At 44.9% G+C, this 27,047-nt stretch overlaps 1 protein-coding gene across 5 annotated transcripts; it reads left to right on the top strand.

The window, feature by feature from the left end:
- On the top strand, positions 1 to 26,497 carry LOC100465570 (quinone oxidoreductase-like protein 2). 5 transcript variants are annotated; one of them, XM_011220938.3, is made up of 10 exons: positions 1 to 76; positions 155 to 263; positions 2,630 to 2,726; positions 4,046 to 4,104; positions 4,647 to 4,712; positions 5,456 to 5,565; positions 6,693 to 6,774; positions 10,822 to 11,003; positions 13,669 to 13,897; positions 26,297 to 26,497. In XM_011220938.3, exons 1-10 carry the CDS (start codon positions 27 to 29, stop codon positions 26,363 to 26,365), a joined length of 1,053 nt encoding a protein of 350 aa, XP_011219240.2. In that variant the 5' UTR covers positions 1 to 26; the 3' UTR covers positions 26,366 to 26,497. The 5 variants fall into 5 exon arrangements, with proteins under 5 accessions (XP_011219240.2, XP_034522655.1, XP_034522658.1 ...); XM_034666764.1 differs by having other exon boundaries at positions 1 to 263; XM_034666767.1 differs by lacking the exons at positions 13,669 to 13,897; positions 26,297 to 26,497 and adding an exon at positions 12,132 to 12,282 and having other exon boundaries at positions 1 to 263.
- Positions 26,498 to 27,047: the final 550 nt, after the last annotated feature.

The following is a 27,047-nucleotide window of genomic DNA, read 5'->3' as shown; positions in this document are numbered from 1 at the left end:
TCCCGGCCGTCGCCCTGCTCTGGGCCATGGCGGCGGTGGCTCGGGGCCGGTGCCTCCCTCGGGCGTGGCTCTGCAGGTGGGGCCCCGACTCTCCCCTGAGCCCCGAAAGGCAGCCGGGGGACCCCCGTAACCCGCGGCTTGCTCTGTGTTCCAGGAGAGCGGGGCAGGGCTGCGGCCGCCACTACCGCGCCGCGCTCTGCGCCGAGCTGAAGCAGCCCCTGGCCATCGAGGAGGTCGCCTCCCGCCCTGTCCGGCCTCACGAGGTAGGGTGGTGACTGGCCTATCCCCGGGACCCCTGACGCCCCCTTTCACTCTCCCCTCGGCCGCCACACACCCCACCCCCGTGGGCTTCGGTCCTGAATGGAGTTCCTAAGTGCTCCGCTAGGGGGCGACCGGGAGCCTGGAGCGCAACTCCGTCTGGGGCCGGAAGGGCCCTTTCGGGGTTCACAAAAAGGCCACAAGTGCTGAAGGAAGATCGCGCCCCCAAACTCAAATGCAGGCCTCTTGCGAAAGGCCCCAGAACTGTTGCCTTAGAAACAGACAATTCTGATTTGCACACGACTTTGCAAAGGGGTTGCCCTTGCAGGTTATTAGTTGAATACACAGAAATGGACCCCATCCTTGGCTTCCTCTTCAGCGTCAGCATTTAATGATCTGTCCTCCCTCTTCACCCAAACCAGTCCGGTAACGTCTGTCCTATAATTCTGAGTACGTGCCTTGTGCCCTGCTCTGGTGTAGTGCCGTGATTTGTGGTGGGATTAGTTTAGGAAGATGGGCATTTCCAGTGAAATGTGGAAGTCACTTTGGCCCTGCCTGGTGACCTCTCTGGTGACACGATGTCATCTCGAATGGAGAATGAGAACCTCTGACAAGGTGAAGCAAGCAGTGAGTCTCGGCGTCAGGGACCCCTGGTGAGAACGAGCGAGGCGGCCACAGCGCTGAAGTGTCACTTCACTAGCAGGGACCCCGTTGCGAAATGGATTATTTGAGTGAGCATATCATGGCAGCTGGTCTGCTTCCTGGGATTCATGTGCTGAAAGTCGTTTATTCTTGAATCATCCTTCAGTCAAGGTGGAGTGGCTTGAGGACCTACGTGGGCCATGCATGTCAACAACTGACGTGTCACGCACCCAGTGTGTGCAGCCTGAAGGCTGGGCTCTTTTGTTCTGTTCTTTGCCCAGACACTGCCTCGTAAGGAATTAGCTCATGGGAGTTGGGTCTCTGTGGGCTTACTCACCATCAAATCCTCATACTCTGGAATGGTGCCTGGCACATGGCAGATACTCAAAACATCGTTGAATGGATGCGTTTTGTCCATAGAAATGTCTTCTCACCAACATGGCTTCCTCTGTACTAAATGGGAAATGTAAGCAAACAAAGACATGAACGTCAGCTATTCTTTCAGCCTTCATTTTCTCCTGTTTCTCGGCCCTCTTCTCAGCCTGTGTCAGAATCAGCTGGGGCTTGTTAAAACAGATTGCTGGGCTTTGTCCCCAGAGTGTCTGATTCCTTAGGTCAGGGTGAGGCCTGAGAATTTGAAAATCTTAGTAAGCTCCCAGGTGACACTGAAGCTGGTGGTCTGGGAACCAGACTTTGAGAAGCACTGGTTTACAGGGTCTAGAAAAAGTGCTGGGTACACTGCCTCAGGCCTGCCTCTGCTCTAGCATGGGCATGAAGCACAGAAGCCGGGGATCTAGAACTGGCCTCCACCGTGATTGCTAATCCCCAGAACAGCTGGTCAAGTTACCCTTCTGCTTAAAATCCTTTAATGGCTTCCCACTGTTCCTCCTGTGAAGACTCAGAGCCTCCGTAAAGACGACATACCCCCGGACGGTGTGGACCCTACTCTGTAGCCCCATCTCTTTCTCCTCTTTGTGCGCTAAGCTCACTGGTTTTTCTTCTGATCCCATCACAGGGCCTTTGCGCATGCCATCACGTTTGGTTGTGTTAGCTGTTCTTAGTTCAAGTGTTCCTTTCTCAGAGATGTTTCTCCTGACTTCAACAAAAGGTTAAATCCCCCCATTATGCACTCTCATAGCACCATATATTTCTCTCCTTAGCACTTTGTGTAGGAGTTGTAATTTAACACGTTAATCATCACAATTACTTGGCTGATGTCTCTCTTCTCCCATCCAAGGACTAACCAGGCCCGCCTGTGCTTAGCTTTTGAGATCAGACTAGATGGGATGCATTTAGGTGGGATGGCCATAGACAGATATCTGATATCTACCATACTCTTAGCTCCATGAAGGCAAGAACCTTGTCCATTGTGCCTCATGATTGCACACGGGCACTTAGTTCAGTCCTTGGCATATAGTAGACATTCAGGAAATATTTTGGTGCAACTGAATGAACTTTGTCTCCGTGGACAAGCACCACTCTGCTTGCTGCTTCCCCCCCCCTTTTTTCTCCCTAAAGATTTTATTTATTTATTTGAGAGAGAGCGAGCACGAGTGAGAGAGAGCAGGAGCAGAGGGTCGGAGGAAGAAGGAGAAGCCGACTCCCTGCTGAGCAGGGACCCTGACCCAGGGCTCCATCCAAGGACCCCGGGATCATGACCTGAGCTGAGGGCAGGCACTTCACCGACTGAGACACCCGGGCGCCTCCTGCCGCTATGTTTCCTTTGCAGGTCAGAGTTGGTGTCCATTTCTGTGGAGTTAATTTTGCTGATATTTTGGTCTGCCGTGGTCAGTATCAGGCAAAGCCCCAACTTCCCTTCACACCTGGTGAGTACGAAGGGCCCAAGTGACTGCTCGGGAAGGAAGCTACAGAGTTTTCAGAACCGTGTGCGTCTCAGGCGCGACACTGGTGGTGCTTACCCGCCCACAGTGATGTGTCAGATATGTCAGCCTCACCACTGATAGGAAGCCCTAGACTGTGAGCCCCCTGAGGGAAGGTTCTACGACTGTCTGGCCCCTAGCTTTATCCCCCATCTTAACGTTGTGCCTGGCTCTTAGTAGATGCTCAATAAAGATGTTAACAGTGCATAAATGAACAAATGAATTTTTGCATATCATGTCCAGCAGAGTTCTGCTCAGAATCCTCATTGGTCCTCGTCATTCCCTTTCATTCCTTGTGAGTGCCTCAGTGTTGTTTTTTCACTGAAGGATCATAAACATCTGTTTGCAGCTAAAACTCTCAGTCATCACAAACACATTCCCAAAGAAACCTAATATCGGAGGAACAGAAAGAAGAAAAAGAGTTTATACGTTTCTAGCAGTCCACTGTCTGATTTTAATTATGCCCACTCTGATTACATTTAGATCCTGAATATGTGGACAAATGACTGCTTTTTGTTGTTGAAATTTAGGTAAAGAGAAGTATAGCTTATTGCGTATATAGCACATGTAGATTTTATACAGACAGATACTATTAAGGATACAGCGATTGCAAAATAGTTGCTGTGTTTTGGCCTTGGGGTGTTTGGTTGTGTCTCAACATTTGGAACCATTTCCCTCTGTTTGTATTTGTTGACATGCTGGAGGGGGGGAAAATGCCGTAGTCAATTGAGTTATTCCTCTGGCAGCTCAAGTGGGAAATGTATGATCATTAAATTCAGAAATTTTGGAGGTGGAAGAGGAAAGAGCAGACAATATCAGTTCATCCAAATTGAGCCAAGTACTGTATGAATAAATAGAGTTCATGTCCTTGAGGGCCCCATAGTCTACAAGAGGTGACACAGAAGCAGATACATACAATATGATGAGCACCGTAATTGGGGTGCTGTAAAGAGCCCAAGGCCCCAGTGAGCAGGATCAAAAGTACTTGTGTACCTGTGCTTCTGTGTGTTTTTGCCCGTTCTTGAAATTTTCATTTGTAAATTGCTAAGAGTGGGACGCTGTCACTTTTCAGGTTGTGAGCATGAAATCTTAAGTTCACTTTCCTGTGCTTTGGGTACAACGCTCTTCCTTGGGGGGTGGGGGGGACACTTAAGCCCTCTCAGCTCTAGAAAGCAGATAGGATGGCCTGTTTGTTGATCAGGCTTTTCTCTTTTCCGTGGTGCTGGGCTTTATAGATAACCTAGTGTTTAAACCAATTGTTTTAGGAATGGAGTTTTCCGGGACTGTACTGGAGACAGGCACAGATGTCAGCACAGTGAAAGAGGTAAATGAGTTGAAATCTAGGGAATTGATGTGTGTGGAGCCATGAGAAACGTGCTAACCTCATCTGTAGCCAGAGGGTCTTACTTCTCTTGGCCTTTGCCAACAGACACCAGAGGGAAACCAAGATGAAGGGGGAAGAAACTAATTCTGAATTGGAGGAAGGAAGCCAGTGGAAGTTCCTGGCTTCGTCAAACCTTTTATTACTAAAGAAGGCAGCACCTCAGTCTTCAGTTACTGAGAGGATAGAACATTCTCAAGTTTCAGCCTCTTGTGAAAAAAATTTCTGGGATTCTAATTTATTTCAACTTTTTCCTTACTCTGTCCTGTCAAAAATGTGCTCATATTGTCTTGGCACCCTGGTGCGGGTATTGAGAAGATGGTTGAATTATTTACTAAACATTAACTCTGAATAGATGATTAAGGCAAACCTGTGTCTTATGGGGTCAGAAAGAAAGATTTTCTTTCTTTTTTTGATTAATTTGGGAAGAGGTAAATGGCAAGGCCATGCATTTAAACAAGCCCTTAATGGTATTTTCTCTTCAGGGAGATCGAGTTATTGGCGTGAGTGGCTTTAATGGTATGGCTGAAGAATGCATCATTGACCAAAAGGTATCCCTAGCTCTCAATATGTCAGCTTGGAGATTGTTTTTCTCTTTTCTTTTCTTTAATCTCCACCTAGCTCTCTTTCCTTGTTACCCTTCTCTCCCCCTTCTTTGTATTTGTTTCTCAGCCAAACACTTCTTCCTTTCAAATGCTAAAGCCCTTTTCTGTAACGGAGTGACAACCCTTGCACAGACCTTTATTTGTGTGGAGCCCTGAGATGAAGGGCATTTTTTTTCCGAGTCCTGGAGCAACTGGCTGGCTGTCCAATTGGACCATAGGTAGTTTTGGTAGAAAAACTGGTTTGGGGCATTGAGCTGGATAGAATAGGTTTCTCCCCCACGTCAAGCTTGTGAAAGAGATAGTCTTGGGAAGGGAGCCAGCCAGGGTGGAGGGGTAGGCTTGTACGGGGTGTGAATGGCGGCCCCTAGTGGTGGAGATTACACAGTTTTCCCCACCGCTTTATTGAGGTAAAACAGACATAGAAACATCCTATTCATTGATTATAGTACAGTTCCGTTCTCTGAAACTTGATTCCTTCCTGAGCTAGATGCCAGCCTTGGGATTTGTGACGACCCATACACCCAGGTTGTCACAGCTTGCTTGGTTTTGACTTGTGGTGGGTTTTGGTTCCTGACAGGCTTGGTTCCTTTACAAATCAGTCGCTCAATCCAATCATAATGTTTCCTGAGCAGCTATTATGGACAGGTACGTGTGCTTAATCCCTACGTTACTGTTATCTCTTTTTACAGACACTGTGGCAGATTCCAGAAAGGGTGCCCCTCCGAGAAGCTGCTACCCTGCCTGTATCTTATGGCACTGCTGTTTTGGCCTTGGAACATCGGGCACATACTCGGCCTGGGTAAGAGGCTCTGTAGACAGCCCAGGGCTAGTATCTCTTTCTGAGATCAGAAGTGCCCAGCAAGACCTTGCCCCTTCCTCTCCCCTCCCTAACCTTTAGCTCTTGTTCAGTTTGTGTGAGGAAAGCCCAAAGGAAGGTAGTGACCCAAGATAGGGGTCCAGTGTCAGAGGAATGATAAGACTGTGAACTTGGCCAATATGAATTTGGGGAAATAGCTCTTTCAAGAACCTGGCCACTCTGGAGATCACCTTCTAGAAAACCTTACATTTTCTTTTATTTATTTATTTATTTATTTATTTATTTATTTATTTATTTATTAAAAAAGATTGTATTTATTTATTTGACAGAGAGAGAGAGAGTGCACACAAGCAGGGGGAGAGACAGGCAGAGGGAGAGGGAGAAGGAGGCTCCCTGCTGAGCAGGGAACCTGACATGGGCCTGGATCCTAGGACCCTTTTTTTTTTAAAGATTGTACTTATTTGACAGAGAGAGATACAGCAAGAGAGGGAACACAAGCAGGGGGAGTGGGAGAGGGAGAAGCAGGCTTCCCACTGAGGAGGGAGCCCAATGTAGGGCTCGATCCCAGGACCTTGGGATCATGACCTGAGCCAAAGGCAGACGCTTAACGACTGAGCCACCCAGGGTGGCTAGGGTATTTCAGACTCAAAGGTGCAGAAGTTTCCCACTTTACCTGAAATATATGCCTCTTGCCCTTTTCAGAGAGACTCAGAATTGCTCCAGAGAGGTGACTTTAATTGAGCGGTGGCTGTTCCTTGATCACCACTTTCTAAAATTCAGCAATGTTCAGTATGACATGATTTTAGGACAGAATTTCTGAAGCAGAAATTGGAGTGGTAGCTGAAAGGAAGGGTTGTCCCTGTCACGAGGAAGAGGCTCCCTAGAGAGATTAAGGAATATTTTTTCTTGGGAAGTCTTCAGCTGGACCAAATGTGCACTGACTGAGCAGTCACGTACATAAGCCCACTCCAAACACTGAAGAACGGGTGTCCGTGAAGGGCTGAGTGAAATGGCCTTTACGTTCTCTTCTTGCTTTTAAATGTTCATGAACTCATGTGATTGGATGATTTTTGAAGGTTTCTGAAGTAACGTTCCTCTTTCTCTGGCAGAGAAACTGTCTTGGTGACGGCAGCAGCTGGAGCCACAGGCCTGGCGGTAATAGATGTGGCAACAAATGTTCTTCACGCTCAGGTATTTGTGTGTTAGAGTCTCTGTTTAAAAAAAGTCGTGCCTCCAGTTTTCAAACATAGAATATATTCATTCATTTGTTCATAGATATGGTGGGCGAGGCACTGACGTTATAAAGTAACCCCGAGTAGGATCTTGCCGTCTGTTTGTCTACAGACTGGTGAGGGGACATGGGAGTGGATCAGTCGTCCTTCCAGCCACCGGAACCTGGCAAGAGCTGACTTGCTTCATGGCCTCTGCAGGTTCTGTTCCCTCTACCTGTAAAGCTCTTCTGAATTTTCTGAATTGCCTTGTCCCTCAGGAGATGTTACGCTCTCCTCCGTGCCCCCGCCCCCCGCTAGGAGACCATGGTACACACCTAGCATCCCATGGTACACACCTTAGTGTGTGGTTAATCCTTTGCTTGGGTCATGATTGGATTACTGTCTCCCTCCTACCTGACTGGAACCCCCATGAAGGCAGGGACAGTGTGTGTTTGGCTCATTACTGTAGTCCCAAAAGCTGGCATGGTAGCTAGACCATAGTAGGCACTCAATAGCTATTTCTTTTTTTTTTTTTTTTTAAATATTTTATTTATTTATTCGACAGAGATAGAGACAGCCAGCGAGAGAGGGAACACAAGCAGGGGGAGTGGGAGAGAAAGAAGCAGGCTCATAGTGGAGGAGCCTGATGTGGGGCTCGATCCCATAACACCGGGATCACGCCCTGAGCCGAAGGCAGACGCTTAACTGCTGTGCCACCCAGGCGCCCCTCAATAGCTATTTCTTGAACAAAAGAATAAACAAAGGAAAGAAAGACCCAAGTCTCTGCAAGGGCATCGCTCTGAGGCTGTGGGTGTCAGATAAGGAGGATTTCTTGGAGACAGTAGGCCTTTTAGGTGACTTCTGTAGGACTGGTAGCAGTTGAATAGAGGAAGAAGGGAGGCGAAGGCCATTGTAGTGCTGGGAGGGCATGTCAGAAAACAGACATGGGATGTCTCAGGATGTGTTCAGGGAGTTGCAAGTAGCATCTGTGGAGCAAAGGATCGGGGGGGGGTGCGGGGAATGGTGGAAGATGACTCTGGGGACAAAGGCAGAGACATGATCATGAGGGGCTGAAGAATTTGAACCCTTATTGGAAGCTCTCAGGAGCCACTAAGGACTTTAAACGGAGAAGTACCGTGATCGTATTTGCACGTAGCCAAGTTCATCCTGGTAGCAGTGGGGATGCGAGATGGGGCAAGGTCAGGGGTAGTCTGGAGGCAGTAAAGCAGCCTCTTGGAGCCATCCAAGCCGGTGGTGATGATACTTGAACCAAGACACTGGAAGGGATGAATTGAGAGATACTAAAGTAGAAGAAAATAGAGAGTTTGATCCTCATGCAGTTGAAGGAACAAGGACTTTGAAGTTAGTCTGACCTAGGTTCAGATTCCAACGCTGCCTCTAGCTTAATTGCTTCAGTTTCCTCATTGGTGAAATAAAGCTTTCCTCATATGGGGTCGTTGTGGGAATATTGAAATTACACGTGCAGTACGCCTGCTAGAAGGAATGGCATGTTGGTAAGAATCTCTTAAAAAGGGAACCTGTTATTATTAGACATTGAGTGGGAAGGAGCAAACTAGGTTAACTGGTGGATTTGCCGTTATTGCGGTGGAGAACACGGGAGGGAACGGCGAGCTCAGTTTGGGAAGCATTAAGTGTGGGGTTTCTGTGGTGCGTGCAGTTGGGATATCCAGAAGGCACCGAGATACCCAGGTCTGGAGATAATTGGATTGCTCCGGAATTTTTTCAGGGGGCGTCTCTCCTTTCTCACATTAAGTTCTCTTTGGGAAGGACATGTGAGTTCTGAAAGCGATCTTAGCTACCAGGAGGCTCTCCATGGAATATTAACACATTTCATGTCAAAGCAAGGGCTTTTAGCACCTCTCAGTGGGGAGACCAAAATTAGTCTCCTTGTCTAGAACCACTGACTGTTTACCATTTCTAGGAAGATAAAATTGCACCATTTGTTATGATTAGAGATGGTAGGTTGAGAGAAAAATTCACTTCAACTCCGGTATTAAAATTAATTCAAGCTGTATATTCTTTCATAGCCATAATGGTTTGCAGCCAAAGCAAACAACAACAAAATAATAAAAATAACTTTAAAAATGTCATCATGCCACCTACTTGGAACAGGTTATTTTGAGAACAACCTCCATTCACAGCATTTCATATCGCTTTCAAAGTGCCTCCACGCCAATTATCTTACCCCCGATCCTAACAAACCCCTGGAGATGGGTAATGTGTTTATTATCCCTATTTCACAGATAAAGAAAGCGAGGCGCCAAGGGAGACAGGGATTCGTGGCAGGTCTCGCAGGCACCCTTGTGAGAATTAAGACTGGTGTCAACTCCCTGACCCTAGGCTGGGGTCTGCTGTCTGTGCGCTATGTGAAGCTACTAGAGGGTTCCCCTGGGGAGTACTTGAGGGTAGCTGTCATGTTCAAATAGTTAGGGGTGAGTTTGAAATCTTCTAAGGGCACCGATGATCTTGTGTGTTTGAATGCAAGTTCTCAATGTCACCTTGGGGCCAAACTGCTCAGGCTGGTGCTGTCCAGGGATAAGGCACCTCTAGGCAGTGCTTATGTGTTGGAAGCATTTCTGGAGACTTCCAAACCCCAGACCTGCTCACAGGATGGCCCATGGCCATGTTTGCCAGGCTTTAAGCATGGTTTTCTCCCAGGCAGATGGAGTAGAAAAGCATGGGCTTTGGAGTCAGGCAGCAACATTGGGTTTGAATGGTTGTTATACCACCTTCTACCTGTCTAAGCCTGGGTTCATGACTTAACCTCTAGGTCTGTGTCTCCATCTATAGAATGGGCATAATTATACCGCCCCTGTAATGTTCTTATGAGGTTTAAATACAATAAATGATTGTGTATGTTTAATAATACATTCAATTTATCTAGCACTTTGTTTTCCAAGTGCCTTATGTACAGTATTCCATTTGATTTTTAAAATAAATCTTGTTTCACGGATGAGGTCGCTGAAGCTTAGGGAAGCTGGTGGGCAGCGTAGAGGTTAAAAGCATGAATCCTGGAGATGGACAACCTGGGGTTGATCCCAGTTCTGCCTCCCACTAGCTGTGTGACCTTGAGCAAGTTACGTAACTTCTTTTGCTTCAGTTTCTTCATCTCTAAAATGGGGATGCTCGTAGTGTGCATAACATTGGGCTTTTAAGACTGAGTTATGAGTTTATGTAAAGCTTTGAGGAGTTCCTGGCACACAGTAAGCATTATGTAAGTATTAGTTCTTACGAAGTCTTTTGTCTTAGGTAACAGTGCTAGTTGAGAGCAGAGTCAGGATTTGAACTCAGGTCTTTCCATCTTCAAGATCTTTTTACTGAATCATGTTTTACCCTCTGAGAAGCCTTTTGAGATCTCGATCTAGACTGGCTACCTCTCCTTTGTACTTTGCAACCCTCTGTACTTCCCTACCTTCACACTGCTGTATCTTGCTACCTTGACTCTAAGCTTGGGTATATATATATCTTTTGTAAGATTTTATTTATTTATTTGACAGAGAGAGACAGCAAGAGAGGGAACACAAACAGGAGCAGAGGGAGAGGGAGAAGCAGGCTTCCCGCTGAGCAGGGAGCCCGTTGCGGGGCTCGATCCTCCGCCCCTGGAATCATGACCTGAGCCGAAGGCAGACGCTTAACAACTGAGCCACCCAGGCGCCCCATAAGCTTGGGTACCTTTACTGCTTAACTCATAGTACGTGCTCAGGAAATGACAGTTTCATCCATATTTGGAAAAGACTCTCTGAGTGTCTCCTGAATCATCTCCTAGCTAGACACATTGGGGTTCTAGGATTCTTGGAACTGTGGATCCCGTGGCCAGTGGGTGTGGAGGGGCCAGTGTGATGGTGCTGTGTGCTGGCCCTGATGTGTGGGGTGGAGACTGATGCTAGGGCAGCAAGGTCACATTGGTTTCCTTGGGTAGTACTCTTTGGGGGGAAGCTGGGTGGGTAGGGTGAGCCCCTCTTGATACATATTCTGGATCATCAGAAGCTTTGTGTTCTCTGTGCAGGTGATAGCTGCAGCTGGAAGTGATGAGAAGTGCAAGCTGGCGATGCAGAAGGGTGCACAGTCCGTCGTGAACTACAGTCGGGGCAGCCTGAAGGAGGCAGTGAGGACGCTGGTGGGCAGTGCTGGGGTGAACGTGGCCATCGACACTGTGGGAGGAGATGTCTTCCTGGAGGCGCTCCGCAGGTGCGTATGGTGGACTTTCCAGAGGGACTGGACCTGGGGGTCTGCTGAAACCTTTCCAGACCTGTCTTCCTTCTGGCCTTACTTCTCTTCCATTTTTGCTGCTCACTTTTCCTGTAGGCTTCGGCATCAACGAGAACAGCTGAGTGGGAGGGTGAAAAGGGATAGAAGCAGAGGGAAAATCAGGAAATGCTTAAATATAGAAAAACAAGATATCCAACTGGAAAATATCCAGAAAATGACTGCAGACTCTCTAGTTGGCAATATTGAATGCTGTAGAAATTATGCATGTGTTAGATTCAGCCATGCTGGACCCCATTAACTACTTTATGTACGGAGTGTTGGTAATTCTTGGCGTCATCATTCAGATGTTAGAAGGACCGGGAGGAGGGGTGGTGGCAGGTTCCTAGTTCACCATGCACCGAAGTACAGACTCTTTTGATCTCACTGGTTTCAGAAGCAGCCAGCGAGTTTTAGTGAGACTGTTGCATCCACACCAATTCTCATTCTGTTTTTAACCAGAGACTCTGGAGTGTTCCATTAATACTGACTTCATTTCTCCTGTCGTCCTGGCAAGCACAATTTTCTGGTTTATCTCAGTTTAAAGTTGAAGAAACAGAAGCGGACAGAACAGCTTACCCACAGAAGGGACCCAGTTGGTTCTCTGGCCCCTGAGCATCACTACACTGTGCCCAGAGAAGCAAAGGAAGGAGGCTATCGACTCCGTAGAGAGCCAGGACGGAGAGCTGCTAGCTCTCATGCCTCTCTTGCCTTCTGGGTAACGGGTAACAGTGTTATCAGAAGCGGTTCTCATTTCCCTCTAAAGAAGAAAAAGCAAAAAGCAAAAGCCAAACAAAGATACACATATTCTATATCAAAGATGTTACAAGTTTTTAAAAAAAGATTTTTATTCATTTATTTATTTATTTATTTATTTGCCAGAGAGAGAGAGCATAAGCAGGGGGAGCAGCAGGCAGAGGGAGAGGGAGAAGCAGACTCCCCACTGAGCAGGGAGCCCAACTCAGGGCGTTATCCAGGACCCTGGGATCATGACCTGAGCCGAAAGCAGATGCTAACTGACTGAACCAGCCAGGCGCCCTGCTTATGGCTTATTTTTATGTTTTCCTGCAGAATCCAAAGTGCTATAGAATGATTCACCCCTGCCAGCTTGTCAGGTCAAGAGGAATTCCCAGGGGCGCCTGGGTGGCACCGCGGTTGGGCGTCTGCCTTCGGCTCAGGGCGTGATCCCTGCGTTGTGGGATCGAGCCCCACATCAGGCTTTTCTGCTGGGAGCCTGCTTCTTCCTCTCCCACTCCCCCTGCTTGTGTTCCCTCTCTCGCTGGCTGTCTCTATCTCTGTTGAATAAATAAATAAAATCTTTAAAAAAAAAAAAAAAAGAGGAATCCCCAGCTGGGAGTTGATTTTTTTTTTTAAGTTGTAGTAAAATATACATAACTTAATACTTATCATTTTAAACATTTGTAAGTGTGAAATTCAGAGGCATTAAGTATGCTCACAATGTTGTGTCCCTCTCCCCAGCGAGGACTCTGTACATATTAAATAATAACTTCTCCTCCCCTCCCCCACCTCCCTGGTAACTTATACTTTTTCTCTCTACCAGTTAACGTAGATTGCTTTATTCATTCTACACTATTTATTGTGATTTAAAAAATACATAACATAAAATTTGCTGTATTAAACTTTTTTTAATAAATATATTTTCCCAAGATTTTATTTATTTATTTATTTGTCAGAGAGAGAGAGAGAGAGAAAACGCACAAGCAGGGGGAGTGGCAGGCAGAGGGAGAAGTAGGCTTTCCACTGAGCAGGGAGCCCGATGTGGGACTTGATCCCAGGACCCTGGAATCATGACCCAAGCTGAAGGCAGACGCTTCACCAACTGAGCCACCCAGGCGCCCCATATATTAACCATTTTTTACATTAACCATTTTTAAGGATATAGTTCTGTAGTGTAAACTATATTTATATTGTTGTGAAATGTATGTCCATCACTTTTTCATCTTGCAAATCTAAAATTCTTTACCCATTAAATAATAATTCATATTGCTCCCTCCCCCAGCCACTGGTAACCACCATTTTACTTTCTATGAATTTGACTACTTTAGATGTCTCATTTAAGTAGAATCATAGTATTTGTTCTTTTGTGACTCGCTGATTTCGTTTAGCATAATGTCCTCAAGGTTCATCCATGTCTTAGCATGTGACAGCATTTCCTTCCTGTTTAAAGCTGAACAATATTCTATTGTATGTATAGGACACATTTTGTTTCTCCATCTCTTGGCTGATGGACATTTGGGTTGCTTCTCCCTCTTGGCTATGGTAGATAGTGCTGCTTTGAACGAGGGAGTGCAGCTATTTCTCCAAGACCCTGTTTTCAGTGATTTTGGATATAGACCCAAAGTGGCATTGCTGGATTATATGGTAGTTCCATTTTTAATTTTCTGAGGAACTTCCATAGTGTTTTCCTGTTGCACCATTTTACAACCCCACTGACAGTACATGAGAGTCCCAGTTTCTCTATATCCTTGCTAACACTGGTTATTTTCTGTAGTTGTTGTTGTTTTTTATAGTAGCCATCCCAATGAGTGTGAATATATATATGTTCCTTTTTAAAATAATTTCTGTTCCTTGTCCTTTCTTCCCCCAGCTTGGCGTGGGAGGGCAGGATTGTGGTGGTGGGTTTTGCTGGAGGAACCATTGCTTCTGTTCCGGCCAACCTTCTGCTCTTGAAGAATGTCTCTGCCATGGGGCTATACTGGAGCCGATACAAAGAGCAGAACTTTCCCGTCTTCTCCAGAACCCTGTCCTCGGCTCTTCAGTACTGCCAGCAAGGGCGCATCCAGCCACACATCGGAGCGGTTTTTAAGCTGGAGGAGGTGAGATGCTCTGAAGGGATGGGATATGGCCGACTAAACCCCAGGACCTAATCGGTGTCAAACGACTGGGTAGTTTCTCTCTGGGTTCCATAAATCCTCCTTTTATGGAATGAAAAGGTACAAATGCAGTGCAGAATAATGGGGTCTCACAGGCTGCAGGGGGACAGGATTTCTCCGTGTCTTCCTGGGTTGAATGGCGGTCACCTCAGGCCCAGTGAGCCACCTGGGAGACTGAATTTGCGCAGGCCACGAAGGGCTCTCCCTATGTTATTGGTTTCTTAAGCAGAGGGAAGTGATGTTACTTTAGAAAATCATTTACCCGTGTTTATATGAACTCTGAACTGCATAGCATACAAGTCTAAGAAGGAAGCATTTAACTTGACCTTTGATTTTAGAAAACAGATGCTTTAAAGTACAACCAGATGATCTAGACTGAGGTTCTGTGAACAAAACACTAAATCGGGCCACACGTCATAGGACTGTAATTCATCCGTTAGTTACCGTAGTTAATTTTGTTGGCTCTTCACTCCCTTTTCTCATTCCCCCTCAGTCCCATTAATGTGGCTTAAACTTCCTCCAAAGTGTAATTGTGTGCATGCATATGCAATATAGTTGTAAATGTGAATCTATTAGGCATTCACTGTGAAGTCCTTTTTTTTTTTTTTTCCGTTTAATTTGCTTTAATGTTCAAAGAACTGTTTTGGTGACTCTAGTCAGCCATTGATGGCGTCCATGTTTTGTTCATATGCAGATCAGTGGGGCCCCAACTGTCAGTGCCAGAATTCGTTGCCTACCATCCTTCCGTTTTTATGTTTTTCCCTATAATGGGGCATATTCTTCTCAAACATGGTTTACTTTCTTCCTCTTCTTTTTCGTATGTCAGTCCAGAGGGTCATGTTGGGTGGTAGAAAGAGAACCTGACTGGCCTTTGGAAAACTGGTTGGATTCTACTTCTGGCTTTGCCTTCTCTAGCTGCAACCCTGTGGAAGTCTCCTCTCCTTTCTGACCTACAGTCTCCATGCCTCTACAGGGGGGCCGCAGCCAGGATGTGGGCAGGTGGAGGGAGACCTGAGTGGCCTAGGCTCTGGGGCCCCCTCCACTGCTGGGGTCTGAGTAGCTGTACATTTTTACCTTTCTGTTCCGCCTTTTGTGAAAAGGTTTTGCAGCTTACAAACTTGAAGACCACCCATTTCAAGAATTTCTGAGTCCCCTTCCATCTTGTGGCTTTTATCATGTGTCTTGAGAGCTGAGGTTTGCTTTACCCGAGGCTCATGGATACCTGTTGACAGAGGATGAGGATAATAGGACAGGTGCGCAAACGCTGGCTGGTTTGAACCACCTTGTCTCCTCACTGACCTGTGTTCAGGTGCTGCTCAGGCAGGAGAGAAAGTCAGACTGGGATTATTGTTTTATTATTTTTTAAATTTTTATTTATTTATTTTTAAGATTTTATTTATTTATCAGAGAGAGAGAGACAGCACAAGCAGAGGGAGCAGCAGGGAGAGGGAGAAGCAGACTCCCCGCTGAGCGGGACTCGATCCTAGGACCGTGGGATCATGACCTGAGCCAAAGGCAGACACTTAACCGGACTGAGCCACCCAGGTGTCCCTGAATTATTGTTTTAATCACTCACGCTGAAGTTCTCTCTTTTCTTAAACACGAATTAACTATCTAATCACTAACCTCCTGTCAGCTTCCATTTGCCCTGCTGCTTTCCAATGAGCGCTCCACAGGCAGGGTTAATCTGGTTCTTCCCACTCTGCTGACCGTCCTGCTACCTCTGGGCCCTCGGATGAGACCATTCTTCCTAACCATTTCATCTCATTCACACACCTTCCATTCACAATTTCTTCTCTTTTTCCCCCATACGTCAACTACTTAGAGGACTAGTGATAGAAGTGGCAGCACCCAGGCGTTAGGTGTGTGCTGTGGGCCAAGAACTGTGTTCAGCACTTTAACATCCATTTTCTCATTTCGTCTTCATAATGCTCCCTTGAGGTATGAACCATTTTTATCACATTTTGCAGATGAAGAAATCAAGACTTGTGGAGGCTAAGAAACCCACTCGGTATTATGTAGTACGTGACAGACCTGGAATCCAGTCTAGGTTGGTCCAACGCCAGAACTGGGCTCCTTATGGCTATGTCGGACTCTCTCCTCAAGCAAGCCAGAAAGTTGCTTCTTAGAAACCTTATTCTAGAGTATGAAGTTCCTTCATCCACCGGAGAATTATCTATGTGAAAGAGCTGTCTTACAGTTAAAACTACCAGGAAGCTTGACCTTTCCCAAGCACTAGCAGAATTTATATATTTTGTCCTTTTAAAATGAAGATGATTAAATGAATATATAGTTAATTTCACTTAACCTGGGTAATATTTTTCATGTAAATCTGTTAATGTTTTAGAACAAAATTATTTGTCAGAACCTGCCCGGGCTCAGAAAATGACCACAAGTATATACATATAATAACTGGAGACACCAGTGCTTCCTAGCTTGATATTCTCCTGAATATACGGGTTTATAGGTTTGGCCTGATAGTCAATATTAATGACCATACTTTGTACCCTAGCCTGTGTAGCAGGCACGAGGTATGAGCTCCTGTAGCACTCTGTGCGTTTCTTTGTCTACTTGTAATTGTTCAGTGCTTGTCATTCCCATAGACCGTAAACTCCATGTGGGCAGGGGCCACGCATCTCCTTGTGTCCATCTCCTGGCAGGTACTCATGTATCTGTCGAATGACAGAGAGTAGGAGCCTATCAGGTTAGACCACCTGAGGTCAGATCCTGGCCCTACCACTTAACTGGCTGTGGGCAAATTGCTCACCTCTATATGCTTGAGTTTCCTCATCTGTAACGAGGGCAGTAATATACTTTGCCTCCTAAGGTCGTTGTGAAGATTAAATAGGATAACACATGTAAAAGCACATAGCAAACACTTACTATATTGTGTAAAGCAAAATACCGGCTCATTATAAAATACAGAGCTGAGCTTTTTCGGGTCCCATGAGCTGTAACACATTTGCGTGGACATTTCATGGGCAGGATTAGAGAGGCAGTCTTTAGATTTTGAATTTTTTTTTTAAAGATTTTATTTATTTATTTGACACGGAGAGAGAGATAGCCAGCGAGAGAGGGGACACAAGCAGGGGGAGTGGGAGAGGAAGAAGCAGGCTCCCATCAGAGGAGCCCGATGCGGGGCTCGATCCCAGAACGCTGGGATCATGCCCTGAGTCGAAGGCAGACACCTAATGACTAAGCCACACAGGCGCCCCTAGATTTTGAATTTTAACTAGAATTTATGATTTCCTGAGGTGTAGCATCTGTGCCCCGATGGGTGGGCCACGCAGGAACGCTGTCATCTGTCCAGGGGATGGCCTTATTCGGAGCTGCCAAGTCTGCTTTCCGTAGGGAGATGCTCACACACGTCTCAACCAGACATAGGACTTACCTCAGAGATCCGACCTTGTTTGTCAGGTGACGTCAGGTGAGGTCAGGGGAGGTCACCACATGAATAGATTTGATAGAAATTGTTTACTTGGAGTTTCCTGAGTGTATGTGTGGAATATTCTTAAAAATTAAATTACTCTCTTAAGTTTAGAGAGTACATTGATTTGGGTCCACTCTTCCAGACCCAGTTTATAGGGTTCTCCGTATCTGCCAGCGACACTTGCCCCAGGCTCTGGCCCCTTGCCACCCTTGTCTAGTGATGGCTCACACCACAGATCCCTGCTGTCATACAACCATACCCTGTCCCTAGGGCCCATCTCCTAGCACTTGGTGGTTGAGTGCTTTCCCTGGCGTGGGGGTGGGCGTGGGGGGTGGGGGCTGAGCCTAGGCAGGGCCTCCAGCGTGCTCTTCAGGGTGGGAGCTGCTGCGGTCCTGGTGCATGGTGCTGATTCGAAGGAGCTATTGAAGTGCTGGCTTCTCCAGACATTGGATGCGGGCGTCTGGGTAACACAGCTGGGAAGGTGGGGGTGCGGAGCTTACTGCACGGGGTAGGATTTGACAAGGGAAAGACAGGAGACAAATTGCTGCCTTTGTTCCTCCTGATGGAGTGTGTCCACAAACAGTGGGCTCTATATATGGCCTCTCTGGAGAGGTCCCCTCAGAGCCGTGATCAGTTCCGGATCAGTAACACACACCACCTTCCTTGATTCACTTCACCTTTCCCACCTTTGCCTCCCTGGGGTTGCAGTGAAGCCTTAGGCCATACATTTTTTCCCTAAAGATTTATTTATTTATTTATTTGAGAAAGAGAGTAGGGGGAGGTGCTGGGGGAGAGGGAGAGAGAGAATCCCAAGGAAAGTCCCCTTCTGTGTGCAGAGCCTGACCCGGGGCTTGATCCCACACGCCTGAGATCATGACTTGTGCCGAAATCAAGAGTCGGTTGCTTAACCTACTGAGCCACCCAAGGGCCCCTGAGGCATAGGTTTTGACAAGGCTCTGTTTTCTAAGGAACCCAGGCTGACACTTAGTTTTGAAGATTTGTTTATATTTGTGTTTCATAATACACGGCTTGACTTTTTTCTGTAAAGTTAGGTTTATTGAGCCGTCATCTACATTTAGTAAAATTCGCTCCGAGCTTCGACAAACACATATAGTCATGTAACCCCCCCCCCCCCCACTGCAATCACGATATAGAATGGTTCCATCACTCTGAAAAGTGCCCTTGTGCCCCTAGGTCATTACTCCCCTTTTCCTACCCCACAGCCCCTGGCAACCATGGGTCTGTTTTCCCTCCTCATCGTTCCGCTTTTTCCAGAATGTCATATAAACAGCATCATACAGGAGGTAGTCTCTTCAGTCTGGCTTCTTTAAACCTTGTGTAATACTTCTGAGGCTCACCCATGTTTTTTGTTTTTTGTTTTTTTTCAAGATTTTATTTATTAGAGAGAGAGAGCATGAGCAGGGCAGAGAAGCAGAGGGAGAGAGACAAACAGGCTCCCTGCTGAACAGGGATCCTGATGTGGCCTCGAGCCCAGGACCCCAGGATCATGACCTGAGCTTCACCGACAGAGCCACCCAGGTGCCCCCCCGCCCCCCCCACCCCGATGGTTTTGCATGTGTCAGTAATTTGCTCTTTTTTTTTTTTTTCTTTTTCCTTCTGAAGAGTGTTTCATTGTGCAGATGTTTCACAACTTACTTTTTCATTTATCAGTTAATGGTGGTTTGATTATTTTTAGTTTTTGGTGATTGTGAATAAGCCTTCTATAAACATTCACATGCAAGTTTTATATAGACATTTAAAAAAAATTTAGGACTGGGATTTCTGCGTCACATGCTAAGCGTAGGTTTAATTTTTATAAATTTGCACAGACATTTAGTTGGCGTTATTTACAGAGCAGGTTTATTCCGCCCAGTCTCCAATGGTGCCTTGTTAACATCATTAGATAAGAATGTCAGTTTAAAAGAAATCTATGCAGATCCTACAAATGCCAGTTATCTATGCTTCTCAGGAAGAGGCGTGCTTGACTGTGTCCACTGCTCTCTCTCTCTCTGCCTTGTTACAAGCGCTTCGGATGCTGGGTCGACCGCCCAGGTTTTGAAGACATGGCCACTATTATCGCATTCCTACCAAAGCCCATACATAACATGTGGGTTTTCTATTTTTTGGTGTATTCTGGGGGAGACACTGGTGCTCTAGCATGCATTTTCTGTTTGTACACGTCAGGATTTTGTTGGTACTGATTTGCTACTGTATGTTTAACTTTTAGTAAACTACCGACTACGTATCGGAGCCGTGGTATTGTTTTACATTCCCACCAACAATATATGAGAGTCTAGTCGGGCACCTGCGAGAACTTCACACTGTCAGGTCGTGTTCCTTCATTTTAGCCATTCCAGTAGGTAACTGGTGGTATCTGATTGTGGGTTTAATTTGCTTTTCTCTATTGAATAATGATCTTGAGTATCTTTTTATATGCTTATTTGTCAGCCGTATCTCTTTTTTGGTAAAATGCATTGACTTTTAAAAGGAGATTCAGATCAACTTGTATTAGAGCAATGACAGGATAAATGTAATTCAACTGGAACTGTGTATCACTAAACGTTTTTACCTTTTAAAAACAATCCCACTCAGTCCCAGGTATATTCATTCATTCATGAGTTCATTTTACTCACCAACTTTCATGAGGTGCATTCTGTATGCCAGTCAATAAAAACAAAGACTTAAGGAATGTCTTTGTTTTGTCGGGAAGCTCTCAGGACAGGGTTATGATAGGGGGAAGGGATGGTTTCTAAGGAGGCATGAATCAGCATGATGTATTTAGGGAGCTATAGCTTACTCTGATGATTCCTGCTTGACAAGCTAATTAAAAATTCCAGCAGCGGAACCTAAAACAAAAGCAGTATCCTCACCCTGCCCCCACATTCCGGGTTGCATATCTCCAGAGACAAATTTAACGATGGCTTCACCCACTGCAAGGGAGGGTTCTGGGAAGGGCCTGTGGATCTCTCTGGGGAGCGGGATGGAGCACTTCCCTCTCTGCAGCCATAGAATGCGGAAGGAGGAAAATGTCCCCAGGCATCTAAATTAGCTGTCAAAAGACTCTGGTATAATGCCCTGCACTTTCCTTCTTAGTTTCTCACTCAGAGCCCTATCCTACTTACTAAGCATCCAGTTCTTCAGGCCACTGGCTGTCTGGATAGAAGCCACAGGGTGGAAAGGGGACAGAGCTGGGTTATTTTTAGAAGTGTCTACAATCACAGCAGAAGTGGCAACTGGACATAGATGTAACAGAATGTCTGAAAAACAGAAGGGAAAATCACAGATGTTCAGAGTTAAGAGATTCCCAGATCATGGAACAAAAGTGTATGCTTCCTGCCAATATTATCTTTCAGAGAAGTTAGGTAAATGTGTCCCACGTTTTTATATTTATATGCAAAATGATTAAAAAGAAGCTCTGGCACTTAAAGGGACAGCTTTCTTTTTATGTTAAGATTTACTTGTTAGGAGATTCCTTATTTCTCTAGGATGCCAGGTAAAAGAAGTATCACTCTCTCACATCAAGCTTGCTTTCCTGAGTATTTTCTGTCATTGGGCCGTGACAGATCTCTGGGAACTGACAGGGAGAGACACCTCTGTGAGTCGCCTGAGCTGTGCCTCCTAGTGACAGGGCAGGGATGCATGTTCTTCCAGCTCCTTTGAGTATGTCTAAATTTGCATGGATTGGAAAGGTCTCTATAAGGCACGAAGACCTGCAAGACAGATGTTTTTGAAACCAGGGATTTCGTGCTGCCGAGAATGGGATTTGTTTGATTGATTGATTGGTTTCTCTGCTTATTTTTACTTATTTATTTTTTTCTATGCTTTTGGGGAAGGATTTTAAGTGGGAAGGGTTGGTGATTCATATTTCTCATTTCAAAGCACATTTGCATTGTTGGACCAGCTTTTGTTTTTATGTCTGTATATTTCTGGATGTCTGTATTTACTTATTCCCTTTATCCTCACGGCCCACTACCATCCTCCACTCTTGTGTTTGATACGTGTCCTTGGATTTATATTTCCTTGTAAAACATGTAATTTTTTGTTTGCTAATTTATTTTCCAGTTACACAAATAAATAACAGCACAGGGTTGTGCTGTAGACCTTATTTTGCTTCTTCGTTTTGCACTCAGTGCTGTCCTTTTAAGATCACCTGTGTTGATGGTGCTGTTTCCAGTTCATTGCTTCCCGCCGCTGCAGAGACCGCGGTGTGCACCTGCTAGTTTACAGCTTGGCTTCGCGGTGATGCACGCTGGGGTTGACCCGGTTCCCTGCCACCATAATCAGCACTAGCATCCACAGTCTCACAGTCGGGACTTGTGCGAAGTTGCTTTGGGAGTATTTTCCTGGGAGTGGGGTTGTTGGGGCACAGGCTGTATGCAGACTGAATTTGACAGCAAACTGCTCTCCAGGATGACTTGAGCAGTTTATGCCCCTGCCAGCAGTGCATGCGAATTCTTTCTTCGCCACCCTGTTGCTGTGTGGCATTGTCCTACTTTATGATTTTTGCCAAACCGAAAGGCATAAACTGGCGTCTTATTATTTTAATTTGCATTTCCCTGATTTCTAATCAATGTAAGCATCTCTTTATAGATCTGGTAAACAGTCGGGTTTAGCAATTTAAGCCCTTTGTGCAGTTTTCTATAGGGCTTCCTGCCTCTTTCTTACTAATTTGCAAAAGTTCCTTGTGTAATCTGTAGTTCGCAAGTTTTAATGTGCACATGAATCACCTGGGGATCTTGTTAAGATGCAGATTATGATTTGGTAAAGGTGGGAGGGGGCTCAAGATTGCACGTTTCTAATAAGCTCCCAGATGATGCAAAAGCCTATGGTCCTTGAACTACCCTGTGCGTAGCAAGGTTCTAGATGTTAGTTTGAGACTTTGCAAAAGTCTTTCCTTCCAAATTTCTTGTTTCTGTCACCTTTGTCTAGATTTAATGTAATCGAACACATCGATATTTTGCCTTGTGAGTTAGTGCTATTTGGGACATGTTTAAAAAGTCCTTCATCTGGGGCGCCTGGGTGGCTCAGTCATTAAGCGTCTGCCTTCGGCTCAGGGCATGATCCCGGGGTCCTGGGATTGAGCCCCACATCGGGCTCCCTGCTCTGCTGGGAGCCTGCTTCTTCCTCTCCCACTCCCCCTGCTTGTGTTCCCTCTCTCACTGTCTGTCTCTCTCTCTGTCAAATAAACGAATAAAATCTTTAAAAAAAAAAAAGTCCTTTGTCATATCTGGGCCACAGTGATCTTCTCTATTTTTCTCTACTAACTTTTTTTAAATAAAGATTTATTTATTTTAGAGAGAGAGCGAGCAAGTGCGTGAGCAGGGGCAGGGGCAAAGGGAGAGGGAGAGACAGAATCTCAAGCTGACTCTCAGCTGAGCAGGGACCCCGATGTGGGGCTCGATCCCAGGACCCTGATCATGACCGGAGCTGATATCAAGAGTCGGCTGCTTAACCCACTGACCCATGTGCCCCCTCTACTACCTTTATACTTTTATTTCACGCTTAAGGATTGAATCCATCTGAAGTCGCCTCTGTATTGGGTATAAATTAGGTAACCAATTTTTATTTTTCCCCTTGTAGTGAGCTAGTTTTCCCAGACCAAATAGTTCGTTGTTTCTCCATTGAGAAGTGAAGCTTCTGTAAGAAAATGAAACAAATTCATCTTGTTTCAAGTTCACAGATACACTCTGCATTCTCTTCTATTCCCTAGGTTCAGATTTCTGTTCCTATAATGGTATCATACTGTTTTTATTGTTATAGCTTTGAAGTATGCTTTAATATCTGGAAGGGTCACTCTTCCACCTTAGTTGTTTTTAAAAATTTGATTTAGCTCTTTGTGAATCTTTATCCTTTTAGGTAAATTCTGTGGCTTTTTTTTAAGGTTTTATTTATTTGAGAGAGAGAGACATAGTGAGAGAGAGAGAGAGAGAGAGAGAACACGAGTTGGGGGAGGGGAGAGGGAGAAGCAGGCTCCCCGCTGAGCGGGGAGCCTGATGCGGGACTCAATCCTGGGACCCCAGGATCATGACCTGAGCCAAAGGCAGACATTTAACCAACTGAACCACCCAGGCACTTTTAGGTAAATTTTGGAATAGATTTGTTTAGTTCCTAAAAAATATCTGGCTGAAATTTGGAATGGAATTGCATTGACTATTTAGATTAATTTGGGAAGGTATTGATATTTTTATTATGTTATCTTATTTGTGAACAGGGATATATCTCCATTTATTCAGATCTTTCATGTTTTTAAATAGATTTTAAGGTTTTTCTCCATAAAGTCTTGTGGATCATTCTTAGTTATGTTAATTCTAAGTACTTTACTGTTTCTGTTGCCTTTGAGAGCACTGTTTTATTTGTTATATTTCCTAGTTGATTATTTTGATACAGAGAAACGTCAGTAATTTTTGTTAGCTGATCTCATCCCTCACGATCTTGCTGACCTTTCTTATTTGCTTGTCTGTTGCTTTGATTAATTTTTCTATGTAGATTATTCTATTATATGCAAATAATGACACTTCTATTTTCCTCCATTCTCTGTTTTTTTTCAATTTTAATTTTTCGCATTTATTATTTATCTTATTAAATATCAGGAGACTTTGCTTTTTCAGCAGTTTTAGGTTTACAGAAAAATTCAACAGAAAGTATAGAGCACACTCATATATTCCTTCTCCTACCACCCAGTTTCCACTGGTGTTAACATTTTTTTTAAAGATTTTATTTATTTATTTGGAGGGAGAGAGAGGAAGAGAGAGAGAGCACAGAGGGAGAGTGAGAGGGAGAAGAGGCCCCCCCACTGAGCAGGGAGCCCGATGCAGGGCTCCATCCCAGGATCCTGGAATCATGACCTGAGCTGAAGGCAGACGCTTAACCGACTGAGCCACGTAGGTGCCCCTCCACTAGTATTAACGTCTTGCATTGGTGTGGTGCATTTGCTACAATTGATAAACCAGTATTGATATATTATTATTAACTGAAGTCCATAGTTTACATTAGGGCTCACTCTTTGTGCTGTATAGTTCTGCAGGTTTTGCCAAAACAAATGTATAATGTCATGTGTCCATCATTGCAGTATCATACAGAATAGCTTCACTGCTCTGAAGAATCTCCTGGGCTCCACTTATTCACGCCTGCTCCCTACCCCAACCCCTGACAGCCACTGATCTTCTTACTGTCTCTACAGTTTTGGCTTTTCCAGAAGGTCATATAGTCGGAATCATATAGTATACAGCCTTTTCCGACTGGCTTCTTTTACTTAACAGTCTGCACTCAAGAATGTCCCATGTCTTTTCATGGCTTGATAGCTCCTTTCTTCCTACCATGGAATGACATCCCATTGCCTGAATGTAGCACAGTTTGTTTACTCATTCACCTGCTGAAGGACATCTCGGTTGCTCCCGAGTCTGGACAATTGTGAATAAAGGTGCTATAAACATTTGCGTGGACCTAACTTTTCAGTTTATTACCTCGGAATGTGATTGCTGGATCACATGGTAAGATGGTGTTTAGCCTTGTGAGAAACTACCAAACTGTCTCCAAAGGAATCCATTTTGGATTCCACCAGCAATGAGTAAGAAGTTCCTTTTGCTCTTCCTTGCCAGCATGTGCTGTTGTCAGCGTTCTGAGAGGTGTGTGGTGGCGTCTTGTTTTCACGTGCATTGCCCTAATGACATACGACGTGGAACATCTTTTCATGTGCTCTTTTGCCATCGGACTGTCTTTACTGATGAGGAGTCTGTTCAGATTTTTTGCTGCTTTGTAATGAGGTTGTTTGTTTTCTTATGGAGTTTTTTTTTTAAAAGATTTTATTTTTAAGTCTTCTCCACACCCAACATGGGGCTTGAACTTACAACCCCGAGACCAAGAGTTGCACGTTCCACTGACTGAGCCAGCCAGGCGCTCCATCTTATGGTTGAGTTTTAAGAATTCTTTGTGTATTTTAGATACAAGTTCTTTCTTACACGTGCATTTTACGAAGATTTTCCTCCCAGGCTGTGGCTTGTCTTCTCATTCCTCTGAGTGTTTTTTGCAGAACAGAAGTTTGTAATTTTATGATGTCTGACATACCAGTTTTTTCTTTGATGGATCGTGCTTAGGTGCTCACTGCCCTATCTAAGGTGACGTGGATTTTTTTTTCCGGTTTCCTTCTGAAAGTTTTATAGTTTCCACCTTTTACATGTAGGCGGAAGATTAATTTTGAGTTAACTTTTGTGAATGATGTAAGAACAGTGTCTTGATTCATTTTTTTTTTGCATGGGGATGTCCAGTAGCTCTAGCACCATTTCTTGAAAAAACTATCCTTTCTCCATTGAATTCCCTTTGCTCCTTTGTTAAGGATCAGTTGCTTGTATTTTTGGGTCTATTTTTGGGCTCTAATCTGTTCCATTGATCCATTTATCTGTTCTTTCCCCGGTATCACACTGTCTTGATGACTGTGGCTGCTTCGTAATTTATGTTTTATAAACTTGTACTTCTAAAAAAATAGGATTTGAGATGGATTGCAATTTCAGTTACACTGGACACAGGAGAATTTTAATAAAAAGATAAAAATTGTAAAATATCAAACTATTGATTCTTCTGGCAGTGGCTGTATTCTTTCAGAAACTAGAACACGCAGAAATATTGCAGTAGAGTATGGAGAGGCCTGAGGACTTTTTACCTGCTGTCATTTATCTGACAACATTGAAAACTATACTTTAGACAGAAAAATTTCGAGGTTGGGTTATTCTTAAATATTATTGTTTTCCTTTGAGTTTGTGGTGATTAATTATTTAGTTAGTATTGCCTAGTTAGCTGTATATACGTCATTGGAGACACATCTTGATATTTTAGCTATTTGAAGACTCAAACTACCAGCAACTTTTGTTGAAATATGCAAGTGTGACCACATTTTTTTTTTTTTTGAATTTTTTTAGGTCAACGATGCTTTCCTTCATGTGATTCAGCGCAAATCCACGGGCAAGGTGCTTATCTCCCTTAAATAAATCCTCACCTCAGCAGCAAACTCAGCGTGTCCAAATCCAAACTCATCATCTTTCCAAAAAACCTCATTTCCCTCCTGTGCGTATAAAGGTGTTACTACTTTCCTTATTAATCCAGATTCAAAGTCTTTTAGAGTCACCGTTGATTCTGTTTTCTTTTTCCTCATAATCAGTGTGACATACGCTTTATTGCCCTAACTTGGATGTCTTTGAGAGTGAAAGGATGCTATTAATAGTGAAACCAGGAAGGCAGGTGTCCCAGGCGGAGGGGGGCGGGTATGGTCATCCTGTTTGTAATGCGCCTGTGGCTGGGCTCTGTCATCCCGGCCTCTAAGGCAGCTCCACCTCCTTATCCTCTTCTCCATTCTGCCCAATTATGTCTCATCTGTTAATTCCAGTAACTTCCTAACTGGCTTTCCCACCTTTAAACTACCCCCACCCCTCCATCCTTGTTATGCACTGTTCCCATGGTGCCCTTCCCAAAGCACAACTATGACTGTGTTTGACTCAAAACCCACAATGGCTTCCCATTGTCTCCCTGGTGGAGTGTAGACTCTTCAAGCCAGTATTTTTTTATGTCCTTGATTTTGACCCTCTCTGCTTTGCGGCCTTACGTTACACACCTCCGGCCCCTCTGTTCGCACTTACATTTCCTACCAACCCTCCTTTGCTCTGCTCAGTTTCC

Source organism: Ailuropoda melanoleuca, chromosome 8 (genome assembly GCF_002007445.2).
Source record: "Ailuropoda melanoleuca isolate Jingjing chromosome 8, ASM200744v2, whole genome shotgun sequence".
NCBI classification, from domain to species: Eukaryota; Metazoa; Chordata; class Mammalia; order Carnivora; family Ursidae; genus Ailuropoda; species Ailuropoda melanoleuca.
The sequence above is the reverse complement of the archived record's forward strand: the minus strand, read 5'-3'. Positions and strand labels throughout refer to the sequence as shown.